The sequence below is a fragment of the Strongyloides ratti genome (genome assembly GCF_001040885.1).
Source record: "Strongyloides ratti genome assembly S_ratti_ED321, chromosome : 2".
Taxonomy (NCBI): Eukaryota; Metazoa; Nematoda; class Chromadorea; order Rhabditida; family Strongyloididae; genus Strongyloides; species Strongyloides ratti.
Window position 1 is genome coordinate 1,672,406 of NC_037308.1, and position 22,077 is coordinate 1,694,482.

The 22,077-nt window shown below is 23.5% G+C and overlaps 10 protein-coding genes across 10 annotated transcripts; 2 read left to right on the top strand and 8 right to left on the bottom strand.

Moving 5' to 3' along the window:
• Positions 1–2,751: 2,751 nt before the first annotated feature.
• SRAE_2000049900 (Si:ch211-105d4.5) lies at positions 2,752–3,419 on the top strand (the record flags this gene model as incomplete). Its single annotated transcript, XM_024651336.1, has 2 exons — positions 2,752–3,258; positions 3,300–3,419. The coding sequence occupies 2 exons, from the start codon at positions 2,752–2,754 to the stop codon at positions 3,417–3,419; spliced, it is 627 nt and encodes a 208-aa protein (XP_024505024.1).
• Positions 3,420–3,538: 119 nt separating this feature from the next.
• On the bottom strand, positions 3,539–4,381 carry SRAE_2000050000 (Protein MAK16 homolog; the record flags this gene model as incomplete). Its single annotated transcript, XM_024651337.1, has 2 exons — positions 3,539–4,262; positions 4,320–4,381. The coding sequence occupies 2 exons, from the start codon at positions 4,379–4,381 to the stop codon at positions 3,539–3,541; spliced, it is 786 nt and encodes a 261-aa protein (XP_024505025.1).
• A 1,112-nt stretch (positions 4,382–5,493) lies between these two features.
• Positions 5,494–7,320, bottom strand: SRAE_2000050100 (Protein-tyrosine phosphatase, receptor/non-receptor type domain and Protein-tyrosine/Dual specificity phosphatase domain and Protein-tyrosine phosphatase, catalytic domain-containing protein; the record flags this gene model as incomplete). Its single annotated transcript, XM_024651338.1, has 4 exons — positions 5,494–5,852; positions 5,900–6,188; positions 6,233–7,198; positions 7,240–7,320. 4 exons carry the CDS (start codon positions 7,318–7,320, stop codon positions 5,494–5,496), a joined length of 1,695 nt encoding a protein of 564 aa, XP_024505026.1.
• A 260-nt stretch (positions 7,321–7,580) lies between these two features.
• Positions 7,581–9,141, bottom strand: SRAE_2000050200 (JmjC domain-containing protein; the record flags this gene model as incomplete). Its single annotated transcript, XM_024651339.1, has 4 exons — positions 7,581–7,583; positions 7,663–7,868; positions 8,096–8,453; positions 8,500–9,141. 4 exons carry the CDS (start codon positions 9,139–9,141, stop codon positions 7,581–7,583), a joined length of 1,209 nt encoding a protein of 402 aa, XP_024505027.1.
• A 613-nt stretch (positions 9,142–9,754) lies between these two features.
• Positions 9,755–10,293, bottom strand: SRAE_2000050300 (Density-regulated protein; the record flags this gene model as incomplete). Its single annotated transcript, XM_024651341.1, has 2 exons — positions 9,755–10,197; positions 10,236–10,293. The coding sequence occupies 2 exons, from the start codon at positions 10,291–10,293 to the stop codon at positions 9,755–9,757; spliced, it is 501 nt and encodes a 166-aa protein (XP_024505028.1).
• A 185-nt stretch (positions 10,294–10,478) lies between these two features.
• SRAE_2000050400 (Polypeptide N-acetylgalactosaminyltransferase 1) lies at positions 10,479–11,929 on the bottom strand (the record flags this gene model as incomplete). Its single annotated transcript, XM_024651342.1, has 3 exons — positions 10,479–11,692; positions 11,744–11,843; positions 11,912–11,929. 3 exons carry the CDS (start codon positions 11,927–11,929, stop codon positions 10,479–10,481), a joined length of 1,332 nt encoding a protein of 443 aa, XP_024505029.1.
• Positions 11,930–12,262: 333 nt separating this feature from the next.
• On the top strand, positions 12,263–13,018 carry SRAE_2000050500 (Hypothetical protein; the record flags this gene model as incomplete). Its single annotated transcript, XM_024651343.1, has 1 exon — positions 12,263–13,018. The coding sequence occupies one exon, from the start codon at positions 12,263–12,265 to the stop codon at positions 13,016–13,018; it is 756 nt and encodes a 251-aa protein (XP_024505030.1).
• An 8-nt stretch (positions 13,019–13,026) lies between these two features.
• On the bottom strand, positions 13,027–13,334 carry SRAE_2000050600 (Hypothetical protein; the record flags this gene model as incomplete). Its single annotated transcript, XM_024651344.1, has 2 exons — positions 13,027–13,127; positions 13,172–13,334. The coding sequence occupies 2 exons, from the start codon at positions 13,332–13,334 to the stop codon at positions 13,027–13,029; spliced, it is 264 nt and encodes an 87-aa protein (XP_024505031.1).
• A 1,890-nt stretch (positions 13,335–15,224) lies between these two features.
• SRAE_2000050700 (Hypothetical protein) lies at positions 15,225–15,440 on the bottom strand (the record flags this gene model as incomplete). Its single annotated transcript, XM_024651345.1, has 1 exon — positions 15,225–15,440. The coding sequence occupies one exon, from the start codon at positions 15,438–15,440 to the stop codon at positions 15,225–15,227; it is 216 nt and encodes a 71-aa protein (XP_024505032.1).
• A 431-nt stretch (positions 15,441–15,871) lies between these two features.
• Positions 15,872–21,148, bottom strand: SRAE_2000050800 (Calcium-transporting ATPase sarcoplasmic/endoplasmic reticulum type; the record flags this gene model as incomplete). The annotated part of the gene is made up of 6 exons (XM_024651346.1): positions 15,872–15,949; positions 16,005–16,013; positions 16,071–16,075; positions 16,739–18,785; positions 20,173–20,987; positions 21,034–21,148. 6 exons carry the CDS (start codon positions 21,146–21,148, stop codon positions 15,872–15,874), a joined length of 3,069 nt encoding a protein of 1,022 aa, XP_024505033.1.
• Positions 21,149–22,077: the final 929 nt, after the last annotated feature.

A 22,077-nucleotide genomic window follows, 5' to 3' on the forward strand; every position in this document is an offset into this window, starting at 1 on the left:
GTAAAAGTTATACTATATTTTCAAGATTTATATAAATAAGAACTAAAATTTAAGATCGAATATAAAATATATTTATTATACTAATTAGTATTATACTTTTGTTGTATTACAACTTATTAATACTAATGGTATAAAAAATATGGTATTTTTTTTAATGAAATTATGCATTTTTGATGATCAAAACTTACACGTTATATAATTTAATAAAGACTTTTTTTGAAAAACTTTATTTTCTTTGAAAACACAATATCAATATTTTTTTTGTGTTTTTATTGAAGAAGTAAAAAGTTTACACTACAAAAATCTCTATAAAAAAATCATAATAATTAAAATTAATAAAAATTAAAAAAAAACTTCATAAAAGTATTATTAAAAAAAAAGAAACAACCAACGATAGAAAAAAAAATATAATATCATTGAGACATATAACTTTGAAGTGTAGCATAATTGATTGACTAATTTCATATATATAAAAACACGAATGCCTCTTATGAAAAAAGCACATCTCAATATAAAATATACAGAATATGCTTATTAAAGAATATTAGAAAAAGTTATGATTAACCTAACATTTAAAAAAATATAAGTGAATTTTAACTTTGTATTGATTATAATATGTGCCAAATTATCAAAAAGAATTGTTAATTTGATAAAAATAAAAAAGATTAGTATTTATCAAGACAATTCTTACACATCATTGCTTACTAATGTTACCATGAATCTTAAAATTTAATAATAATCAAGATGAAAAAGGAAAATTTAAAATAATCTTTTTCTACTTTCTCACTCTGTTGTTGCTTTAAAAATACTAACTATACTAAACTAAACCAAACAGGAGGAGATGAATATAATTTCATTGATAAACTGTATAACTTCAATGAATTTCAAATAAAAAAAGTATCAAAGAGATACTATAAGATATAATTAATAACTTACATTGTTAATAATATAAAAATTTAATGAAAATTATATAATTTTTTAATAAAAATTATGAATTGTTAGTAAATTTAAATTGCCTATTTTCAATACACAAACTCTATCTGTGATATATATATATATATAATATTGGAATAAAGTGTATAAATGATATATTTTCAAACAAGCATATTGTGATTTAGATGCAAAATTGGCGGAAAATAAAAATTTTGATTAAAAATCTGTTATTGAAATTTAAATGAAAACTATCTAAAGGTTGAATTTCCGATTTTTGTTTACTTTTTATATTAAAAAGCAGTTGTTATTGTCATGCTTAATGAAGTAACATTCCTCAAAGAAAAAAAGTGCAAATTGTAAAAAGAAAAATACGATAGATGTTACTATGAGGTATTACACTAACTCTAATTCCAGAAATGTGTTAGAAAAATATAATGACAATTATAAATAAGGAAGAAAAAAGATGTATAAATTATATGAAAAAGAAATTTAATCATATTAAAAATGCATCTTTATTCATACTTATAAATAATATTTTACATAAAACTTAACAATTTTCAGTTAAAATATTTAGTAAAAAGTTATAAACTTAATAATATTTCTTATATTTTTTAAAAAAAATCATTATAGAAATTTTGTTTTTTTTTTAATAAAAAAGATGGATAAATTGTATATTATATATACGTAAACACATACTACTCATTCCAACTATAATGTAGTCAAAAAAAAAACTTTTTATATCTTTTTTTTTAAAATATTAGAAAAAGTTAAAATAAAAAGATATTATTAAAATTAAAAAAAAAATTAATAATTATTTTTAGAATCTTTTATATCAAACTTCTAAACAATTTCATTAAAAATATTAAACGATAAATGATAACCTCTTGGAAAGATACGTATATAAAAATCTAAATTATAATACATAAGGTTTCTAAAGATATATCAAGTCATTTTAAATAAAATACTATTTGAAAAGAATATTTTAATGATGATCCATATATAAATATAGGTAGTAAATGGAGATGATTTGATTAGTAATCGTTGATGTTAAAAAGAATGTGTTGATATTAAATTATGATAAACACATACAAAGTACCAAAAAGAGAATCATATATCACTTGTAAAAGAGATATATATAGATAAATTTTATTTGTATGAAAACTATACATGTTAATTAAAAAAAATTACTAATTTATATTATTTTGTTTTATTCATTAACTGATATTCATTTATAAAAATCTTTTTTTAATTATATTTTTTTTAATACAATGAATATAATAAAACTCAAAAATTATGATATATTTTTTTTTAAATTTTATAATATTTTAATATTTTAAATATAATACCAACATGATAATAATGAAAAAAAAACCAAGATATATAATATTTAATAATAGACATAAATAAGAATCTATTTTTGTTTCTATTTAAGACATATGATGTTAAAACCTAAAAATTTGATACATACAAAAAAAATTTTTCAAAAATGGATAGAAGCCTGTTTTATGAAAAATATACATATCAAACATGTTACAAAATTAAGTTGTTTATTCTAGTTTTTTTTATTATTTGTTTCTTTAAACATTTAACCCACCTTAATATAAATTGATATATCAAGTTGAGAATAAGATGGATATATATAAATTAATTTAATCATCTTATGTGTGAGTAATCAAAAAGTTTTACCATATTTTAATTTACCACGACATAATGTCTATTATTTTATTGTTATTTCTTATTTTAATATCATGTAATAATATTTTTTCTGTAAAGTCACCTTCATCTTATACAAAATTGAACAAATGCCGAGATAAAGATATGAGTTGCTATTTACAAGTAGCTGAAGATCCATCACGATGTGAGAAAGAAGACTTTGTGATAAAAAATTGTTTAAAATCATGCCAAAAATGTGATGGTTTGATTATTCCACCTGAGTATGATTTAAAAAAAGTACCTCCACATTTAAAAAGAATTGCTTTTTTAATTGGTAGGTGGAGGAGTGATTTTGGTGGAAAGGCTGATTTTCCGACTATTCCAAGATTTACTTATGGTGAAGAATTAGATTTTAAAATGACAAATCTTAATACATCACATCCTTCATTAAATTATACTGCTTTTGCTTGGGAACAATTTGAAGAAATTGAATTACATTCAGAAACAGGATACTTAACGATGAATAATAATGGAACAACTGTTGCATTGACAACTGTTATGAGTAACGGTTTTGCTACCGTTGAAGAAGGTGTAGAAAATGGTAATTCTATTGAATTTAAATTAAAAAGGATTGGAAGAGTTAATTTTTCAAGAGATTTACCTGTTAGAAGAGTAAGTTTAATTTTTAATATTTTTTAATTATTTTTATTTAGATGACAAGAACATGGATGTTAATGAATGAAACATTTTTAGAATCAAATTTAGTCATGTCAACTGCTACTCATCCAATGATATTACATACCAGTATAACTTATGAAAGAATATTTCCTTAAAAATTAATCTATTAAATTATAATTTAAAATGTTGTAAATAGTTTACTTATTAAAAGAAAAAATAAAAACAAATTAACAATAACAAAATTATATTTATAACCAATATATATATATTAACATTAAGCGGTGGCTTCAACAGCACCATCATTTTCATCATCATCATCATCGTCACTCTCCTCACTATCATGATTTCTACTATAGCCACCATCTTCAATATCTTCGTTATCACTTTCATCAAAATCCGCCACAAATTCCCTTTCCATAATTTCATTATCATCCTCATCATATTCAATCTCTTCTTGAACTTCTTCTTCTTGCAAATCTGGATGTTCCAAGACATTTTCAAAAGCTCTTCTATTGAAATTATATATATCACCATATGTTCCTTCTTTCAACCTTTCTAATAATTCTTTTTCAATAGCATTATCTAATTTAGCTGCTATAAGAGCTTTCTCTTCATTTCTCCTTTCACGTCTCTCAATTTTCCTTGGTATTGGTGTTATTTTTTTATGCATATCACGTAACCTTAACTTCCTCATTCGAATTAAATATTGATGAATTCGAACTAGACGCGCTTTACATTTCTGTCTTACAAATTCATCCCAATACAACAATTCTTCATTTATTTTATTAACTGCTTGTGTCATATTATTTGGGAGACGAAGCTTTTCCCATAATTTATTTGGTAAGTGGGATCTTTCAGCTACCTTCATGTACAAATAACAGATACCATCTTCTTCACGAACTGTAGCATATTGAGAATTTGCTAATGGGCATGATACTCTATTACAGATACCCGTTAAATTGTACTCATTTTTACAGAATAATTTTTGTCTACTAAGTCTAAAAAATAAAAAAAAAACAAAATCATAATTTCTTTACTTATAAAAATAAACTTACTGGACTTTATAGGAACAATGTCCTTTATTTATGACACTCCAAGTAATATCATCTGCCTGCATCTTTGTTTTCCTAGTAAAAATTAAACTATTTGTAGAATAATTTTTAAGGAATTTCTGGGTGCATCTTTCCAATCATGTCGATCAGGGATTCCATATAAGATAATTAAAGTGTATTTATGCCGATATTAAAATATTGAATCTGAGTATTATTCAACTTAAAAAAAAAAATTTATAAATAAAAACATATATATAAAATTGTTATTTATTTTTTCACGAATTTATTTAAAAAAATTTCATTTATTATTAATATTATAATTTTTGTACAATTTTAAAAAATATTATCAACATTTTTGAAAAAAACGGTAATTAATATAAAATAATATGGAATTGTAGACAAAACTTTCAAGAACAACATATTAAGATTTTACAAAAAAAACTATTATTTCTTAAAGTTTTGATAGAAAAATAAAAGCATAAAAATTTAGGATAAAAGTTTAAAACAATATTTTTTAATAAAAATAACTGTAATCATTAAAGTGGTATATTTTTCAGAATTATGTAAAAAACATTTTTGCAAAATAAAAAAATACAATGTAAAATTTTTGACTATAAAAATAAATATATTGATAAGAAAATGATCCACTGAAAACAATTTAATTTTTAAAATCATCCTCTTGAAAATAAATTTTACATGTATGATGTAATAATTTTGTTAATTATAATTTCTTACTACTGAGTAAATTATTTTTAGATTACATTAGACATATTATCTAGATTTATTTGAATATTTTTTAAAAATATATATTGAAAATTTACTATTGTTAAAAGTTTTTTAATTTGTGAATCAGGATGAATTATAAAGAAGAAAAATAAAATGTACTTTAAAGGAAATAACATAAAATTATCAAGGTTATTTAGTTTTTTTAAGCTAAAAAATATTACTACTCATAAGTTTCAAAAAAATAAATTTTTATTTTGATAAACTTATCTTTTCTAGTTTTGTATATTTAATTTCCTAATTTTGCACTTTAAGTAAACTAAAAAAATATAACAAAAATAATAAAAAAAATCTTTAAAAATTGTTATTTTATTGTATCTAATTAGTGATGTAATTAAATTGAAAAAGAACCATATTTTAGTTAACATAATTATAAAAATATATGAAAAAATAATTAGGTAATTTTATAGGACGTTTTAATATGTTTTAATATGTTATCTAATCTATGATATACATTTGGATTTAGCTCATATAAATGGAATTTAAAATATTCATACAAACATTGAATCGTAAAAAATAGTTGGTATACATCAGGTACAGCATGTAATCTTCTACTACGAACAAAATCTAAATGAGTAAGAATATCAAAATTATGTGATTCTCCAAGAGTATCTAATATATGAGTAAAAAGAGCAAAAGTTCCTGTTCTACCGATTCCATTAATACAGTGCACAATAGTAGGTCTTTTGGGTTCTTGATATTGCAAGAAAGTATTGTAAACATTAACAACTACTTTTGGATTAGTTAAAAGAACTAAAAAAAAATATATAAAATAAAAAAAAGGAATTTGTTTATCATACCTGACTTATACCATGTGTTAACTAATACATGAACAAAACTTCTTGAAGGTAAAAATTTAGTTGAAATGTTACAAAAAGAAATTTTAAAACCAGTTTCTTTATCAATTTCAACATTAGTTATCTCAATAGCAAATTCATCAGATTTTAATTTTGAATCTTTATTTGATATTATATATGAACCAAACTTTTTACTTGATAATTCATCATAAGCTGTTATATCTATAATAAGAGATACATTATGACAATATATTAATTCTAACATTTCATCACAAACATCTTTATGAGGACTCTAAAAAAAAGTAATAAAAAGTTAATTTAGTTTGATAAAAATACCTGAGTCATAATAATTTGTCTTTCTACATTGTTTTTACATTTATATGTCATTAAATTAGCATTAACGTATCCATCTAAATTGTTATCTTTAATTTCTAAATTAGCATAGTCAATTATAAATTCATCTTGACAAGGAATATCATTAAAATTATTTTTTAAACAATTATGCTTATCATTTAATGTTTCATAAAATCTTGAACATAATTTCATTAAAACATCTTTATTATAAAATCTTATACTGCTTGATTTATGGAACATTTCTAAGACTCGACCAACAGATAAATCACAAGCAAATTCTAAAAAAGGTATAACGTTATCTTCAAATTTTGCTTTATTTTGTTCTCTTCTACTACGATAAATATCGAAAGCATAATTAATTTTTTCATAAGCTGACTTATCAATAAAATATCTTTCAATATATAATAACTCATAAATACCTTTCATAATAATATTGTAATCACCAATACCTATATAACCTCCAGGAATCATTTCTCTAATTAGTTTTATAATAATCATTGGATTATTAAAATTTGGATTATTAGTAATTTCTTCATAAATATATAGGAAATAAATAACTGATGAAACTCTAGTACATATAGCATTTTCTGAATGAATTAAAATATTACTGTTTTCAGGTAGATTTCTCATGATATCATAGACTTCAATTATACATTTATCTGTATAAGGAAGTTTATAAGGTTTCCAATGGTAAATATAATATATTGATATAGATTTAATAGTATTGCCTTTAATCATTGTATATTGAAAAATATAATATTCCGTCAAAAATTTATCACAATCTATTTTTTCAACAATAATATCTTTAAAAACCTCTTTCTTTTTTGGAAAATAATATAAAAAAGCATCATGAAATTCATTTTCTTCAGATGACAAGATGGCAAAAATAGTTGTTATACTTTTATCAAACAACATTTGCCAAAAATCGGTATAACAATTTTTTGGATACTAAATATTAATAATAGATATCATTAAAAATTGTAACTTACATCGGAAACATTTAAAGAAAACTTAATATAAGGGTTGGGTAAATTATATATATCAAACTCATATTTCTTTTCATTTGACATAGGAAGAGTTTTATTTTTATAACCATCAAAACAATTTACAAAAAAAATTTCATCACCAAATTTTTGACATTCTAATTTTGGATGTAAAAATTCTGTTGGAATATATTTTGATTCCAACGCCACTGAACCATATTCTGAGAAAGCTGCCTTTTCAAATTTTTTTTTCCATTCAAATATATGAGGATATTTAAGTTTTAGATTTATTGTCTCTATTATGTCTTTTATTAAAACAATATAAAGTATTTTTTTTAGTACAAGTGCTACTAAAATTATTAAAATAAGAAAACTAATTAAATAGCTTATATTAAACAAAATAATTTTCATCTTAGTTATATGTCTTACATTATTTATTATTGTTGATAATCTTCTATTAATAAATGCTGGAGATTTAAAAATAATAAACCATGAAGAATCTAAGTACATTTTAACATTTGTAAATCCTATGTTATCATTATTTTCTAACTCTTTCATATGTTTTGGTATGATATCAGTCATATTTGTAGTATTTTCTTCCAAAAATGGTTTAATATTTGATGTATTTAATCCATCTATTATTTCATAATTGAAAATATAAATATACAAAATAATACTTTCTATATATATTTTCATTATCAATTCAAAATATTTTTACCAAAAATAACAATTATCCTTAAATTAATTGCTTTTAAAGATAAATTTTTGAATATTTTATTAGAAATTTATATATTTTTAAATTCATAAAATTTTTTAATTATTGTAAGATCAAATTTCATCATTAAATAGTAACAAGTTTTACAAATATCTTCATCACATGTACAGTAAATTTCACTAATTTTACAAATATTTTCTTTATTTACTTCATTTATGTCAATTAAAGCATTACCAATATTATTAGCATTAAAAAAGTTTACAAAATTTTCTCTTTCATTTTTAATTTTTTCTATCAGTTGATTAAAAATTTTAAAATTAATTTTAAGATCAAGTTTTAAAATGTTCTCCTTAATATTGTTGATCTCTTCATTTGTATAAACATTCATTGATATTACATCTTCGATTTCTTTTTCTACATCAAGTTTTCTTTTTATTAACAGATCATAGACTAATTCAATATTAGCTGCATTAATGAAATTATGATTCAAGGATAATGTCAAATCCTGTAAAATGAATAAAAATTAAAAGTTAGCTTACCATATTATGAACCTGATGCCACATACCACTAGGAACAAAAATTACCTCACCAGGATTTTGTGTAACTTCAAAAACACCACTTTCTTTCCAAATATCTTTTCTTTCTCTTATATCATTAATATAGTTATTATTACCACATTTTTTATCTAAAAAATACTTTTCATTTCCTATTGGAACAAAATACCAAATTTTTTTTCCAACTATATTAGCTGACCAACTGTATGAACCCATAACATCACAATGAAATTTTGTCCATGTCCCTTCTGGACCAAAATATAAAAATCTATAATCTTCACCAAAAGGATTATTTTTAGATGAAGTTGTCCATTCTTCATTATTTATCCAATCAAACTTTAAAATTGAAAACAATTCATAAACTTGAGGCAACCCATTATTATGACATAAATTTTGAAAATGCCAATCTTTTAAGTAACCTTTTTTTTTATTAAAAATGTATTTTTCAATGTACTCTCTGAATGTCATTTCTTCACATTGTGATGTATTTTCATCAACGATAACTGGACATTTAAATGTTTCATACATATTTAAAAGATAATCTAAATTTAAACTCCCATCACTTTTTAACCATAATTCATTTATTTTCCATAATTTTGTAAAAGAGTTTTCAAAAAGACAAGGCTTATTTTGAAGCATATATTTTTTAAACAGTTTTAAAGTTTTATTTTTATCTACTAATTTGATTCTTTCCATCTATAAAAAAAACTGATTGTTAGGAAAAATATTTTGAAATGAAAACGAGTTTCGAAACATTATTTAAATATTGTAAAATGTACAGGTAGCTTTCTGAGATATTATTTCTATCTAATACAATTCATTAATATGAATTTTCCATTCAAGACCATGAAATATTTTTTGTACCCATAAAATATAAGATTAAATATATTCATAAACAATAACAAAAAAATACACATGAAAATTAACTTCTTTTTTTAAAATTTTAATAATGAAGCTTATTTTTTTGTTGTTTTTTGAAAATTATAATTTGACACTTACTTTTGTAGTAATAATATATAATAAAAGTTTGTTTTTTTTGTCAAATATTTATAATAGATATATATTTGATTATATCAAAAATACAAATAATTTAATCTCTAGAATATGAAAAAAGTCTATCAACATTTCCAAATGTTTCTTTTTTTTGTATTATTAAAATTATTACTAATTAGATATAAACAAGTATTTTATGTTCGACAAATTCAAATCATATTTTAACAAAATAAAATATCTTAAATACAAACAGTAAAACTTATTTTTTGCCATCACCAAGATCTTCAATGTCATCGTCAGTTATGTGAGGCCATTTTGCTGGAATAACATCAAACAACTCATCTGTAACATCTCCTTGAATAACAATTTCATCAGGTCCTGTTACACTACTACCACAAGCAAATTTTGAAGAAAAAAACTTTGCTGCAACTTTTAAGTCAACTTTATGTGTACTGAGATTTTTTACAATTGTTGTATATTTATTTTTTCCTCTTGAAGCCCGTTGAAGTGTTATAGTTTGTGGTTCTTCAAATGCTACTTTTCCTTTGGTTCCCCTTCCTCCACGTGTTTGATGTTTAGTTTCTTCTTGTACATCATTATCTGTTATTATAATTCCATCTACACTTTCTGTTACTTCCTGAGTTGATCTTGTTGCACATTTTTTTCCACTATATTCACAATACTCCAAAGGCATTGTACATTCTAAAAAAAGTAATTATAATAAAAATTATAAAATTTACCTGAACAATAAACTACTTTCAAAGGATATGTTACTTTTTTTTCTTCTATCTCAGCCATATTAATTTTAAAAAAATTCTAAACAGATAGAAATAATAAAGTTTTATGTAGTAATAAAATTGAGACCGCGACTTTTTTTATTGCGAAAAATTCATATAATATATTAGTGACTATATGATTGTTTCAATTACGATTAATAAATTATTAAAATTATTATATAAAAAAATAAATTAAATAAATTTTTATTACATGTAAGGAAAATTATATTTATTTAAAATTAAAGTTTGTGTATCTTTATCATCTTCACATTCCATTAATTTAATATCACTACCTATTGTGGTGCCTTCAAAGTCAATACAAAGTCCATTTTTTTTAGATCTAATTTTATTTCCAATCAATTCAAATTTTTCATTTTTAGTTGATTTTCTACATCGAGACATTATAAGATAAGTGATACCATTTTCTGTGGAACTATTAATACAACATTCTTCTCTTCTAAGTATATTATCAAAAGTTAAACCAAAAAGTTCTGTATTAGCATTATTTTGACAGGGATAAACTCCTACTTTTTTATATGCCTCTTCAGGTCTTTGTAAAGTATCAAGGCAAAATCCAGTTTTTTTATTAGAAATACTTCCATAAAATAATGAATGTTCATGTGGTACATATTGTTCTGGTATGACATTTTGTAAATACCATTTGAAAGATTTACACTTTAATCTTTTTCTTAATTCATGTCTTTCAGATAAATCTCCAACATCTTTATATCTTAAATCTGTCCGATGACTGTAATAATATTCCTTATATTCATCCATCCATACTTCAGCAAGTCTTTTAGAATTTGTTCCATGAACATCTTTATTATTATTTCTTCCTGTCATATCATAAGGATGTCCACTTCTAAAAATATGCCCTACATGTGAACAACCAAGAAATTCAATTGAACCACCACACATCCATGTTCTAAAAGATATTTCTAAATTTTCACCACCCCATATATCCATACCAGGATCATAACTACCAATTTCAAAAAAATATTCTCTGTTTGCTGCTAACAAACCACCAGCCATTGTTGGACTAGGAATAGGATCAGTACCTGATTTTAATGTTTTTTTAACTCTATCAGAAATAGGATCCCAGGTAAAATGAAGTGACCATCTAAAACCACCAACACTAGCTAATCCACTACTACCACTATAAGCCATATTCTCAGCTGAAATATAATCAATAGTTGGACATACAATAGCTTTTCTATTTTGAGATATCCTCTCAACAATTGGTTCTAACCATCCAGTATTAGCTTCACAATGAGAATCAAGAAATACAACAACCTCTCCTGTTGCATGTTTGGCTCCAGCAATTTTTGCTCTAATTAATCCCATTCTTTCAGTTGCTCTAAATAATTTAACAATACCATTAAATCTTCTAATATATTTTTCAAGTTTTTCTTTTAACTCATCTATAATTAAAAAAAAGATATTATTATAGTGTAAGGTAAAATAATTTCTACCTCTTTTACTGAAATCATCATACAAAATAATTTCATGTAACAATTTTGATGGAGATCTATTATAAACTGAATGAACAGTCCTTAACAAAGGACTCCATGCCTCATCAGTAAATATAATTACAACTGAAGCCTTTGGTAGATTATCTATATCATACTTTTTTTTCTTACACTCTTCTGATCTAACATCCGGTATTGAACGATCCAGTGAAACTTTATTACTATAATAATATTTTATAATTGTATTAAATTAAAAAAATTTTTTTTTCTATTATATACAATTATTAAAAAAATAATATATATATCTTCAATATATAACAGGTATATTAATTTTATTTTTTCTATTTCTTTTTTTTTAATGATCAAAAAATTGTCTATTTCAACTTTTTTTTTTTATTTTGATATCAAATTATATTATTATTTACTTTTAAAAAAAAAAGTATGTTATTAAAAAATTTAATTATTTTTATTTCAACAATATCTATATTTGGTACTTTTGTAACTCTATATTTTATATATTTTATGGTTAAAGAAATTAATATATTAAAAGATGATGTATTTGATAATATTAATAAATATAGAAATATTACTAATGAAGCATGGGAAGAAATATTAGGATTGGTAAATTCTTTTACATTAATATCAAGAAAAAAAAAAGATAATTCTTTACCTAAATATTGTACTTGTGAATTAACTATTCCTAAATGTAAACCTGGACCACCAGGTAAACCTGGAAAACCAGGATTAGATGGTGATAATGGTAATCGTGGTCCAGATGGTGTTGATGCTGATTTATTTGAAAAACCTATTTGTATTGTTGAGATGGCTGAGTGTATCAAATGTCCACCTGGAAAACGTGGACCTAAAGGACGGACTGGTGTTCCAGGACCTATTGGAAGAGAAGGTATATGTGGTGTTCCAGGAATGCCTGGTAAAAATGGAGAAAATGGTTTACCAGGAATTCCAGGTGATTCAGGTCCACCAGGTCTTATTGGAATGCCAGGTGCCAAAGGTAAAAGAGGAATAAATGGTAAAAAACAGATATCAAATATACGTGGACCTAAAGGACCTAAAGGTATTATAGGAAAAATAGGAATACCAGGTAAAAAAGGAGATAATGGTAGTAAAGGAAAAATAGGTTTACCAGGAAAAATAGGAGAAAGAGGAAAAGAAGGTGATACAGGAAGAAAAGGTGAAAATGGTATAAATGGTATTAAAGGTATAAGTGGACCTGATGCTTTTTATTGTCCTTGTCCAAATCGAACAAATACTGTTTAATAATAAACTTACTTAGCTTGCATATTCATAAACCAAACTTTAAGTTCTTCTTCGCCTAATTTTTTTTCCTCATCTGTTAATATTACAGCATCACCATTTTCACCAGGACCTATTAAAAAAAAGAATAATAATAATAATAATAAAATAATTTACCTTCTCTTGGAATTGAATAATTTGGTATAACATGTAAAATATTTTTTTCTTCATCAATTTCTTTTTCTATTCTTTTAAGAATATCTCTACTAATTTTATTAGTTTTTTTATTAAAATCTCCAAAAACATTTACAAAAATAAATAATAAAAAAATAGAGATCATAATTATCACTAAAAGATTGAGGAACGTTTCTAGGCGTCTTGGTAAAAAAAAGAATACTTTTGATAAACCCATAATTTATTTTTTTTCCTATAAAAGACAAAAAAAAAGTTTTAAATGAAATTCTTTTATTTTTATATGTATATGTGTAATTACGGTTTAACCTTGAATATGGTTATAATCAATGTTTTGATTTTAATGTGTATAATTATTCAAAAAAATTGAAATGCCCTTTTATCTTATCATATATATATTATAGATAAAGATTCTAAAACGTAAAAAAAAATATATAAAATTATAATAATATAATAAAGTTAAATATTATAATTATTAAATTATATAAAAATTTTATGTTTATAAAAGTTGATTACGTGGTGATTGAAGAAAAAGAAATTTTAATAAAACGAATGAAAAGAGATGAAACTGTCATATTTAATGTATATATGTCTGATCAAACATATTTGGCCAGTTACGTATGTACATATTTGTATGGTTGTTATATTTTTATGATAAATATTAATTTTATTTAAAAGAAATAATTAAAATTATAGAATTAAATATCAATTTTTAATAATAATTTATAATATATAACATACACATAAAATAATCGTTATAATTTTTTTTTGTATTTATATTATACATATGTTTTACAAGACTTATTGGTACAAATAATGTTGATTGTTAAAAGTTTTCTTTTACCTCTCTTCCAATCATAATTATGTATATTGTGTTATTTTAGTGATTATAAAATATAAAAGCTTATTCTTAGTTTCACAAATAATTTTATTTACTATATGAATTTATAAAATTAAAGTAATATTTTTAGGTATATTAAAAAAAATTTTTGTTTTTAAATTATTTATTTGTTATATTTACAAAAAAGTTTATAAAATTTGTTTAACAATATATATTTTAAGTACATACTTATTTATGAAAAACCTTTTATTTAATCAACATAAATTTACGATATTATTCTTTAATTATATTTAAAAATAATTATTTGTATCTATTACTTTTATTAAAGGTTAATTAGATATTAACATTAAAAAGATGGTAATTTTACTATTTGTAAACTTATAAAGTCATTTTCTAACCTTAATTTGAAGGATATTTATACAAATATTTTTTTATTTATAAAACTAATTATACAATAAAATAAAAGTTACTTTATATCAATTCAAAAAAAAAAATCAGTTTGATCATTTTTTTTTACTACAAATTTGTTTAATAAAAATAAAAAAAAATATTTAATTTTTTTCAATTTTCGGGTAAAACACACTTATCATTTTTATTCACTTATTTTTATTGACATTCTTTGTAACCATCTTGACAATAAGTACATATCATAAAAATATGCAGTTCCGTTGTACTAAAAACAAACAAAAATATTTTGTTTTATAATCCTTTAAAATTTATTTATATATTTTAATGTTTAATAAGTTTTGATAAAAAAAATTTTTTTTAGTTTTAAATCAAATAAAATATTTTTTTCTCTGGTTTATATTTATTCAGCTTACAATTATTTACAAGAATAATATTAAACTTGTGATAGATAAAAGCAATATGACACAATTTTTGATGTTTAAAGATAAAATAATTTTTTCATAATACAATTTGCACCACAAAAATATTTAAATTCATTGGCAATTTACATTTTTAATGTTATTTTATTATGAATTATTATATTAGTGAAAATGTTTTGTAAAAATACATATTGACCTCATAAATATGTAATCATTCTTCTTGATGAATTTTTCAATAAAAATTTTGTAAAAACCACCCACAAAAAAAAAAAAAATATAAAGTACAAATTTTATCAAAAAGAAATATAAAAAAAAAATTTAATATAATCTTTTATTTAAGTTAAAATTTTTCTGTTTTAGGTAAACACAATTAACCAAGACCACCAAAACAAATACATTCACTTTCTATGAATTTTCCTTTTCTCCATATCTCTTTTTGAACACACCAACACATTGTTTTTTCTTTCATGCCTTTTGCAATACATGCATCTCCATCACATATTTCACCTTTTATTACACCTACAACAGCATCAAGAAAGTAGTTGCAAAGGAAGATAGTTAAAATAATAAAACTAAAAAAGTTCATTTTTATAAAAATATATATTTTTTCTGTTAAAAAATTTCTCTTATATATTACAAAAATTCATTAAAAAAACATGAGAAAAGATTTTTATTGTTATATATTTACATAAAATTATTCATTTTTTATTTAGAAGATTATTATAAATACATATTTTTAATGATAATTTTTATAATATATAGTTATTTAAAAAATAATTTTTAAGAAAGATTGCTTATTTTAAATAAATTAGTCATTCAATGACTGATTTAATTTTTTTTTATCACTTCTAATATAATTTAAAATAATAAGATAAAAAAAATGTTTATTTACCAAATTCGTCAAAAAAAATTGATATTTTATTACTAACAAAACTGTTTATAAAAAATTATAAATGTTTTTCTTTATATTGTAACAGCATACACTAATTGGTATTAACTAACATACAAAATAAACTGTCAAAATAGATTTCTGAATAATAAAAATGATTCTTTATTTTCTGATGGTGAAAGAATAATGAGGGAGGGAAAGAAATACTGAAAATAGTATTTAAATGATTTAGATCCACAAAATTGAATATTATACTATTACCGTTATCACCTAAGTAAATTTCTAATTTCTTTTTTTGTCCTTTTCAGCAGTATGAGAGGCAATGACATTAACTAAAACAATAGAAAAATTATTATCTTTAATTGGGGTTACAAAGCACATAACAACATGTTAAAAAATTACATAGGTTTCTTCATTTTTTGTATCTCTTCTTGATTATTTATAACACCATGCTTTCAATTTTATTGATAATTAAAAAAAATCAAGAGATATCCTTTTGGACAAGGATCAATATAAAAATATAGATAACATACAAGGGTAAAAAAAAGATATAATATCATTTTTTTTATTAAAATCTCATGTTGTAAAAAAAACAACAAGAGAAAAATAAATAAATAATTTAGGATAAAAAAATGTATTTGTTTCCCATATCCATATAATTATTTTTAAAATATAATCAATATCATATGGTAGGAAGGCAATAATATTTGGTGATTTTGAAAGCACCATAAAAAAAAAAAACAATAACATGTAAAAAAAATAATTTGAAAAGGGATGCATTCAATTATATAGAGACACATTAAATTTGTAAAAAAAAACCATTTGGATAAGGTATTATAAAAATAATGGTGCTGCAAGGTAGTAGAAATAGGCAAGTATTCCTCCTACAATGGCAACCAAATAGACAATCGTTAATGGATCAGTATTTGTAGTACCCGGACGTGATTTGCCATCTTTTTTATGAGAGGCAGAGATGACAACTTCAGACGACCTACCATCAACATAATTTCTAGCTACAAATTTAAGAAGTTCATCCAATAATATTACTGGGAATGAAATTTTTAATACAGCTCCCCATTCTGCTATTGATAATGGTATAACTTGGAAGATAGTATTCATAATTGGAACATAAAGAATGACAAAATGTAAGGACATTGAGAGGAAAATAGCTCCACAAAGCCAAATATTTGTCCATGGTGGCATTTTAAGAATTGATTGATTTTCTGATAATGAATTCATAGCATTAAGCATTTCAATTGTAACTAATACAGATAATGCCATTGAATTTGGATGGTGGTCTTCAAATACAGAACAATCTAAATCTTTAAAGTTTTCTTCCTCAATTTCACATTTCATATAATGTGTCAATTGATAATAAGATATTTGTGGACCATCTTCATATAATAAGAACCACCACATTGAAGCAAAAGCTGTTGCAACACCAACATATGTTCCAATTGCCATATATCTAAAGAAAAGCCATTTTGAGATCAAACCATCATTAGCAGAACGTGGTGGTTTATCCATAATATCAAGATCTGGTGGATTAAATCCAAGAGCTGTTGCTGGAAGACCATCAGTTACTAAGTTAACCCATAGAAGTTGAACTGGAATAAGTGCTTCTGGAATACCTAAAGCAGCAACCATAAAAATAGATACAACTTCACCAATATTAGAAGAAATAAGATAACGAATAAATTGTTTCATATTATTGTAAATAGCACGTCCTTCCTCAACAGCTGAGACAATTGATGAGAAATTATCATCAGCAAGAACCATTTCAGCAGCTGATTTAGCTACAGCTGTACCAGACCCCATAGCAATACCAATTTCAGCTTTCTTAAGAGCTGGAGCATCATTTACACCATCACCAGTCATAGCAGTAATATCACCTTGTGCTTGTAAGAAATCAACAATTTTAGATTTATGTGATGGTTCTACACGAGCAAAAATCTTAGCACGTTTAACAGCTTCTTTTTGTTGTTCTAATGATAAATCATCAAATTCTCTTCCAGTAAATGCTTTTCCAGTTGTATCTTCATCTTCACTGAAAAGTCCAATTCTTCTTCCAATAGCTTCAGCTGTATCTTTATTATCTCCAGTAATCATAATAACACGAATACCAGCTTGATTACATTCCTCAATTGAAGATTTAACCTCCATACGTGGTGGATCAAGCATACCAACAACTCCAACAAATGTAATATCTTTTTCATATTGAGCAAAAGTAGTTGAGTCATCCAAGTTCATTCTTGATGGATCCATTGGTGAATCAATAGTTCCAAGAGCAAGACAACGTAAAGTATCACGTCCAGTACCATAAGCAATACATTGGTCAACAATTCTTTTTGTCATTGCAGGTGTCAATGGAACTTTTTCTCCATTAACACGAACATGAGTACATCTATTAAGAACACCTTCTGGAGCACCTTTAACAAACATTTTTGGACCACTGCTTCCTGATGTTGGAACACAATAACTAGACATAGATTTTCTGTCACGTGAAAATTCAAGAGTAAATTTCTTATTCCATTTTTGTTGGATAACTCTATTACAAGCGTTTCCAAGATCTCTTTGTGATAAACCTGATTTATTTGTATCATAAACATTCATCTTTTCAGCTAAAACAACCAAAGCTGTTTCTGTTGCTTCACCAATTTTTTCATAACATTTCTTAACATCATTGTAATCAACAGATGAATCATTACACAATGAACAGATTGTGGCCAATTCAACGAGTGCTGGATAGTCTCCGGCTTTAATATTTCTTCCGTCTTTTGATACCTGTCCAATAGGTTCATAAGTTGTTCCAGAAATTGCGAATTCAGAAAATGAGACACTATCACCAGAGGCATTTTCTATTGTGAACATTTTTGATACTGACATTTGATTGGTTGTCAAAGTTCCCGTTTTATCTGAACAAATAACTGAGGTACATCCAAGTGTTTCAACAGATCCTAATACTCTAATAATAGCATTTCTTTTAGCCATTCTACGTGTTCCTAAAGCAAGACATGTTGTAATTACAGCTGGTAAACCTTCCTATAAATTAAATAAAGATAAATAAATATTAAATAATTATTAATATTTGGATATAAATAATATCATGATATTGTCTCTATAAAATATAGAAATTTATAGAAGTATAAAATTTTATATAATGTAACCCTTTTTTTACGATATATAAAGTTTTAAGTTTCTAAGATATATGTTATTTTTTACTCTTGAATACTCAATATTATTTGTATGTAACAGAAGTTTACAACAAATTGAACTTTCAATTGAATATAATGTTTTAAAAAAATCTACATTATTAAGTAATAAAAAGTGGTAACTTTTTTTAGAACTACAAAATTATTAAAATGTAAATACTATAATTAAAGACAACTATTATCTGCAAATATAATGATACTTCTATAGATTAAGTAGAAGTATATGTCTATTACTAAAGAGGTGAGAGACTTAAAATTTTTTGATATAAATACAAATAAATACGGTAGATATTTTAAAAAAAAAATATCTCAGAATAAAAAAAAAAGCTAGAATACGATAAAGTACATTAATATATAATGAATATCGTAAAAGTTAGTCAGATATAATAGGATAGTACTGTATGTCTACAGCAATATAACATATTGAAAAGAAGTATTGAAGTAAGGGATAAGAAGAAATTTTCAATAATATTATAATAAAAAAAATTAAAATAATCTCAGGTGTAAATGATATAATGAAAAGAAAGAGAAATTGAGTGTTTTAGGTTAAACTGAAGGTGGTAAGAGTAAGTTAAATAAAAAAGAAGGAATAAGGGTTTGAAGATAAGATTACTACAGAAAGACCAAAGAGCATAGTATAATGACGTTATATTGGTTTTGAAGGATGAGATTAGCTAAAATAATAAAAGAGTACAAAGATGTTAATACTAAGAAAATACATTAAAAAAGAGAAAGTTAATTTTCAATTAATTACCCCCACAAGGATACATTTTAAAGTTATAACTATAAACTATAACGGAACAAGAAGTTTCCACTAGTAATTCTATCATAAGCCAAAGATAACTAAACTGTTTCCAAATAACTAATACCTTGTTTTAACTATATGTGTAATATGCTATCTTTAGGTAATAAATAGTAATGTGATATATCAGTGTAGTTTGATTTAAAGTAACTTCAAAAAAAAAACTAGACTTTTTCATTTTTAAAAAGTAATAGTTCTTAACTATATAATAAATTTCATGTTTGGAACTAGATATTATATGAATTTGTTAACTAAATATCAAAATACACTACTTAATGTTAGAATTAAAAGTATAATTCCTAAATAGTTAAAATATGTGTGAAAAGAGACTATATCTTGATAAAATAATTTCATAATTTTTAGTTTCAAAGAACCCCAGAATCATTGTTCTGGAGACTTGAAAAGAAATATTAACAGGTATAGCTGCGACGGCAAGAGATAGAATAAGCTTGAAATAAAAGATTCCACCTCTAATCCAGGAACCACCATGAACAGGATCATTGAAATGTCCAATATTAATTACGAAAGTTAAAATACAAACGATTCCAATAACTTTAGAAAGTTGTTCACCAAATTCATCTAATTTTTGTTGAAGTGGTGTAGGATCTGACTCTGTTTTAGATAATTGTTTTTGAATTTTACCAATTTCAGTATCTAAACCAGTACCAAATACAATACCTAATGCTTTTCCTGATGACACATTTGTACCAGAGAATAAACAATTCTTTTTATCTTGATTAACAGCTCTTGGATCATTGACAGTGTCAAGATTTTTTATTACAGATACAGATTCACCAGTCAATATAGATTGATCGATTCTAATTGTTGTTGAGTATATTTTAATTAATCTAATATCAGCTGGAATTTTATCACCAATTGATACTTCTACTAAATCTCCTGGTACCAAGTTTCTTGCAGGTAATATTTGTGTACCTTCTTTATTTGATCTAACAACTTTAGCTGTTTCAGATTCATATTCCTTTAATGCTTCAATAGCATCCTCAGCATTACGTTCTTGCCATACACCAACTGTTGCATTAGCTATTAATATAAGTAAAATAACAAAAGGTTCGACAAAAGCTGTAATAGCTTCAGATGGATCATCATGTTCTTCAAATAAAGCCAAAACAAATGAAATAATAGCCGCAAGGAGTAAAATTTTTACAAGTAAGTCATCGAATTGTTCCAAAATTAAATCCCAAATACTTTTCCCTTCTTCAGCAGGTAATTCTAAAAATATATAAAATATTAATTATAATAAAAATATATTATTTACCATTGAAACCATATTTTTCGCGAAGTTCTTCTACTTGTTCTTCACTCAAACCTCCGTCAGAGGTACCAAAAAATTTTTTGAGTTCCTCAGGACTCTTCGTATGAGCGTTCTCCATCTTTCGCTATAAAATAAAAAAATATTTTTAATTAATTTTAAACTAATATATATATATATATAATATTATTTATTATTATGAAATCCTAAGATGAAAAGCTAAATAGTAAATATATACATGTTAGACATTATCTAGTAAGTATATGTCACTACAACTAACTTATTAAAAAAAGGCCACGTAAGCATTAGTAGTATGTATCGTTACATCCACTAAATTATTTAAAGAAATATATAAACACAGGTATAAATATAGTCTTAAGAAAACGTCATGCAATTAAATAATATTTCTATATACGTTAGACATCAAAATATAATTATATAAAAAAAAAAAGAATAGGAAGGGGTCATTTCTCAAGTTAGAATTGTATTATAAAGGGCAATGAAATATGGTTAACTCTTGAAATGGAAAAAAACAGATGATTTTGGTAAAATGTTTAATAAAAATATATTATTTATTACTATTAATTTTTTTTTTACTAAGAAATTTTATTCAATAAATTCATATGATAAAATTATTTTTAAGATGAAGCGCAGAAAATATAATATTTAATTACAAGATGAAATTTTTGATCTAATATAAAAGATGAAAATAAAAATCTCTTCATATGAAAATGTATCATTAGCAAAAGAGAGGATAAAATAGATTATTATACACTTGATCTTTTTGATAAAATTGTACTAGATAAAAGAAAAATTTTAAATATATAATAATGAAAAGAAATAAAATGTGTACATAAAATTTTGCCACTAAACACTATTATAATTTATAATAAGAAGATGATGATACGAATACACGATAGAAGATATCATTGTTATCAAAATGATAGGAGTATATTTTCAAAAATATATATATATATATATAACTACGCCTAAGATTAATTTCTTATCTTTTTAACCAATTAGCCTTATGTCGTATTCTCCTAAATAATA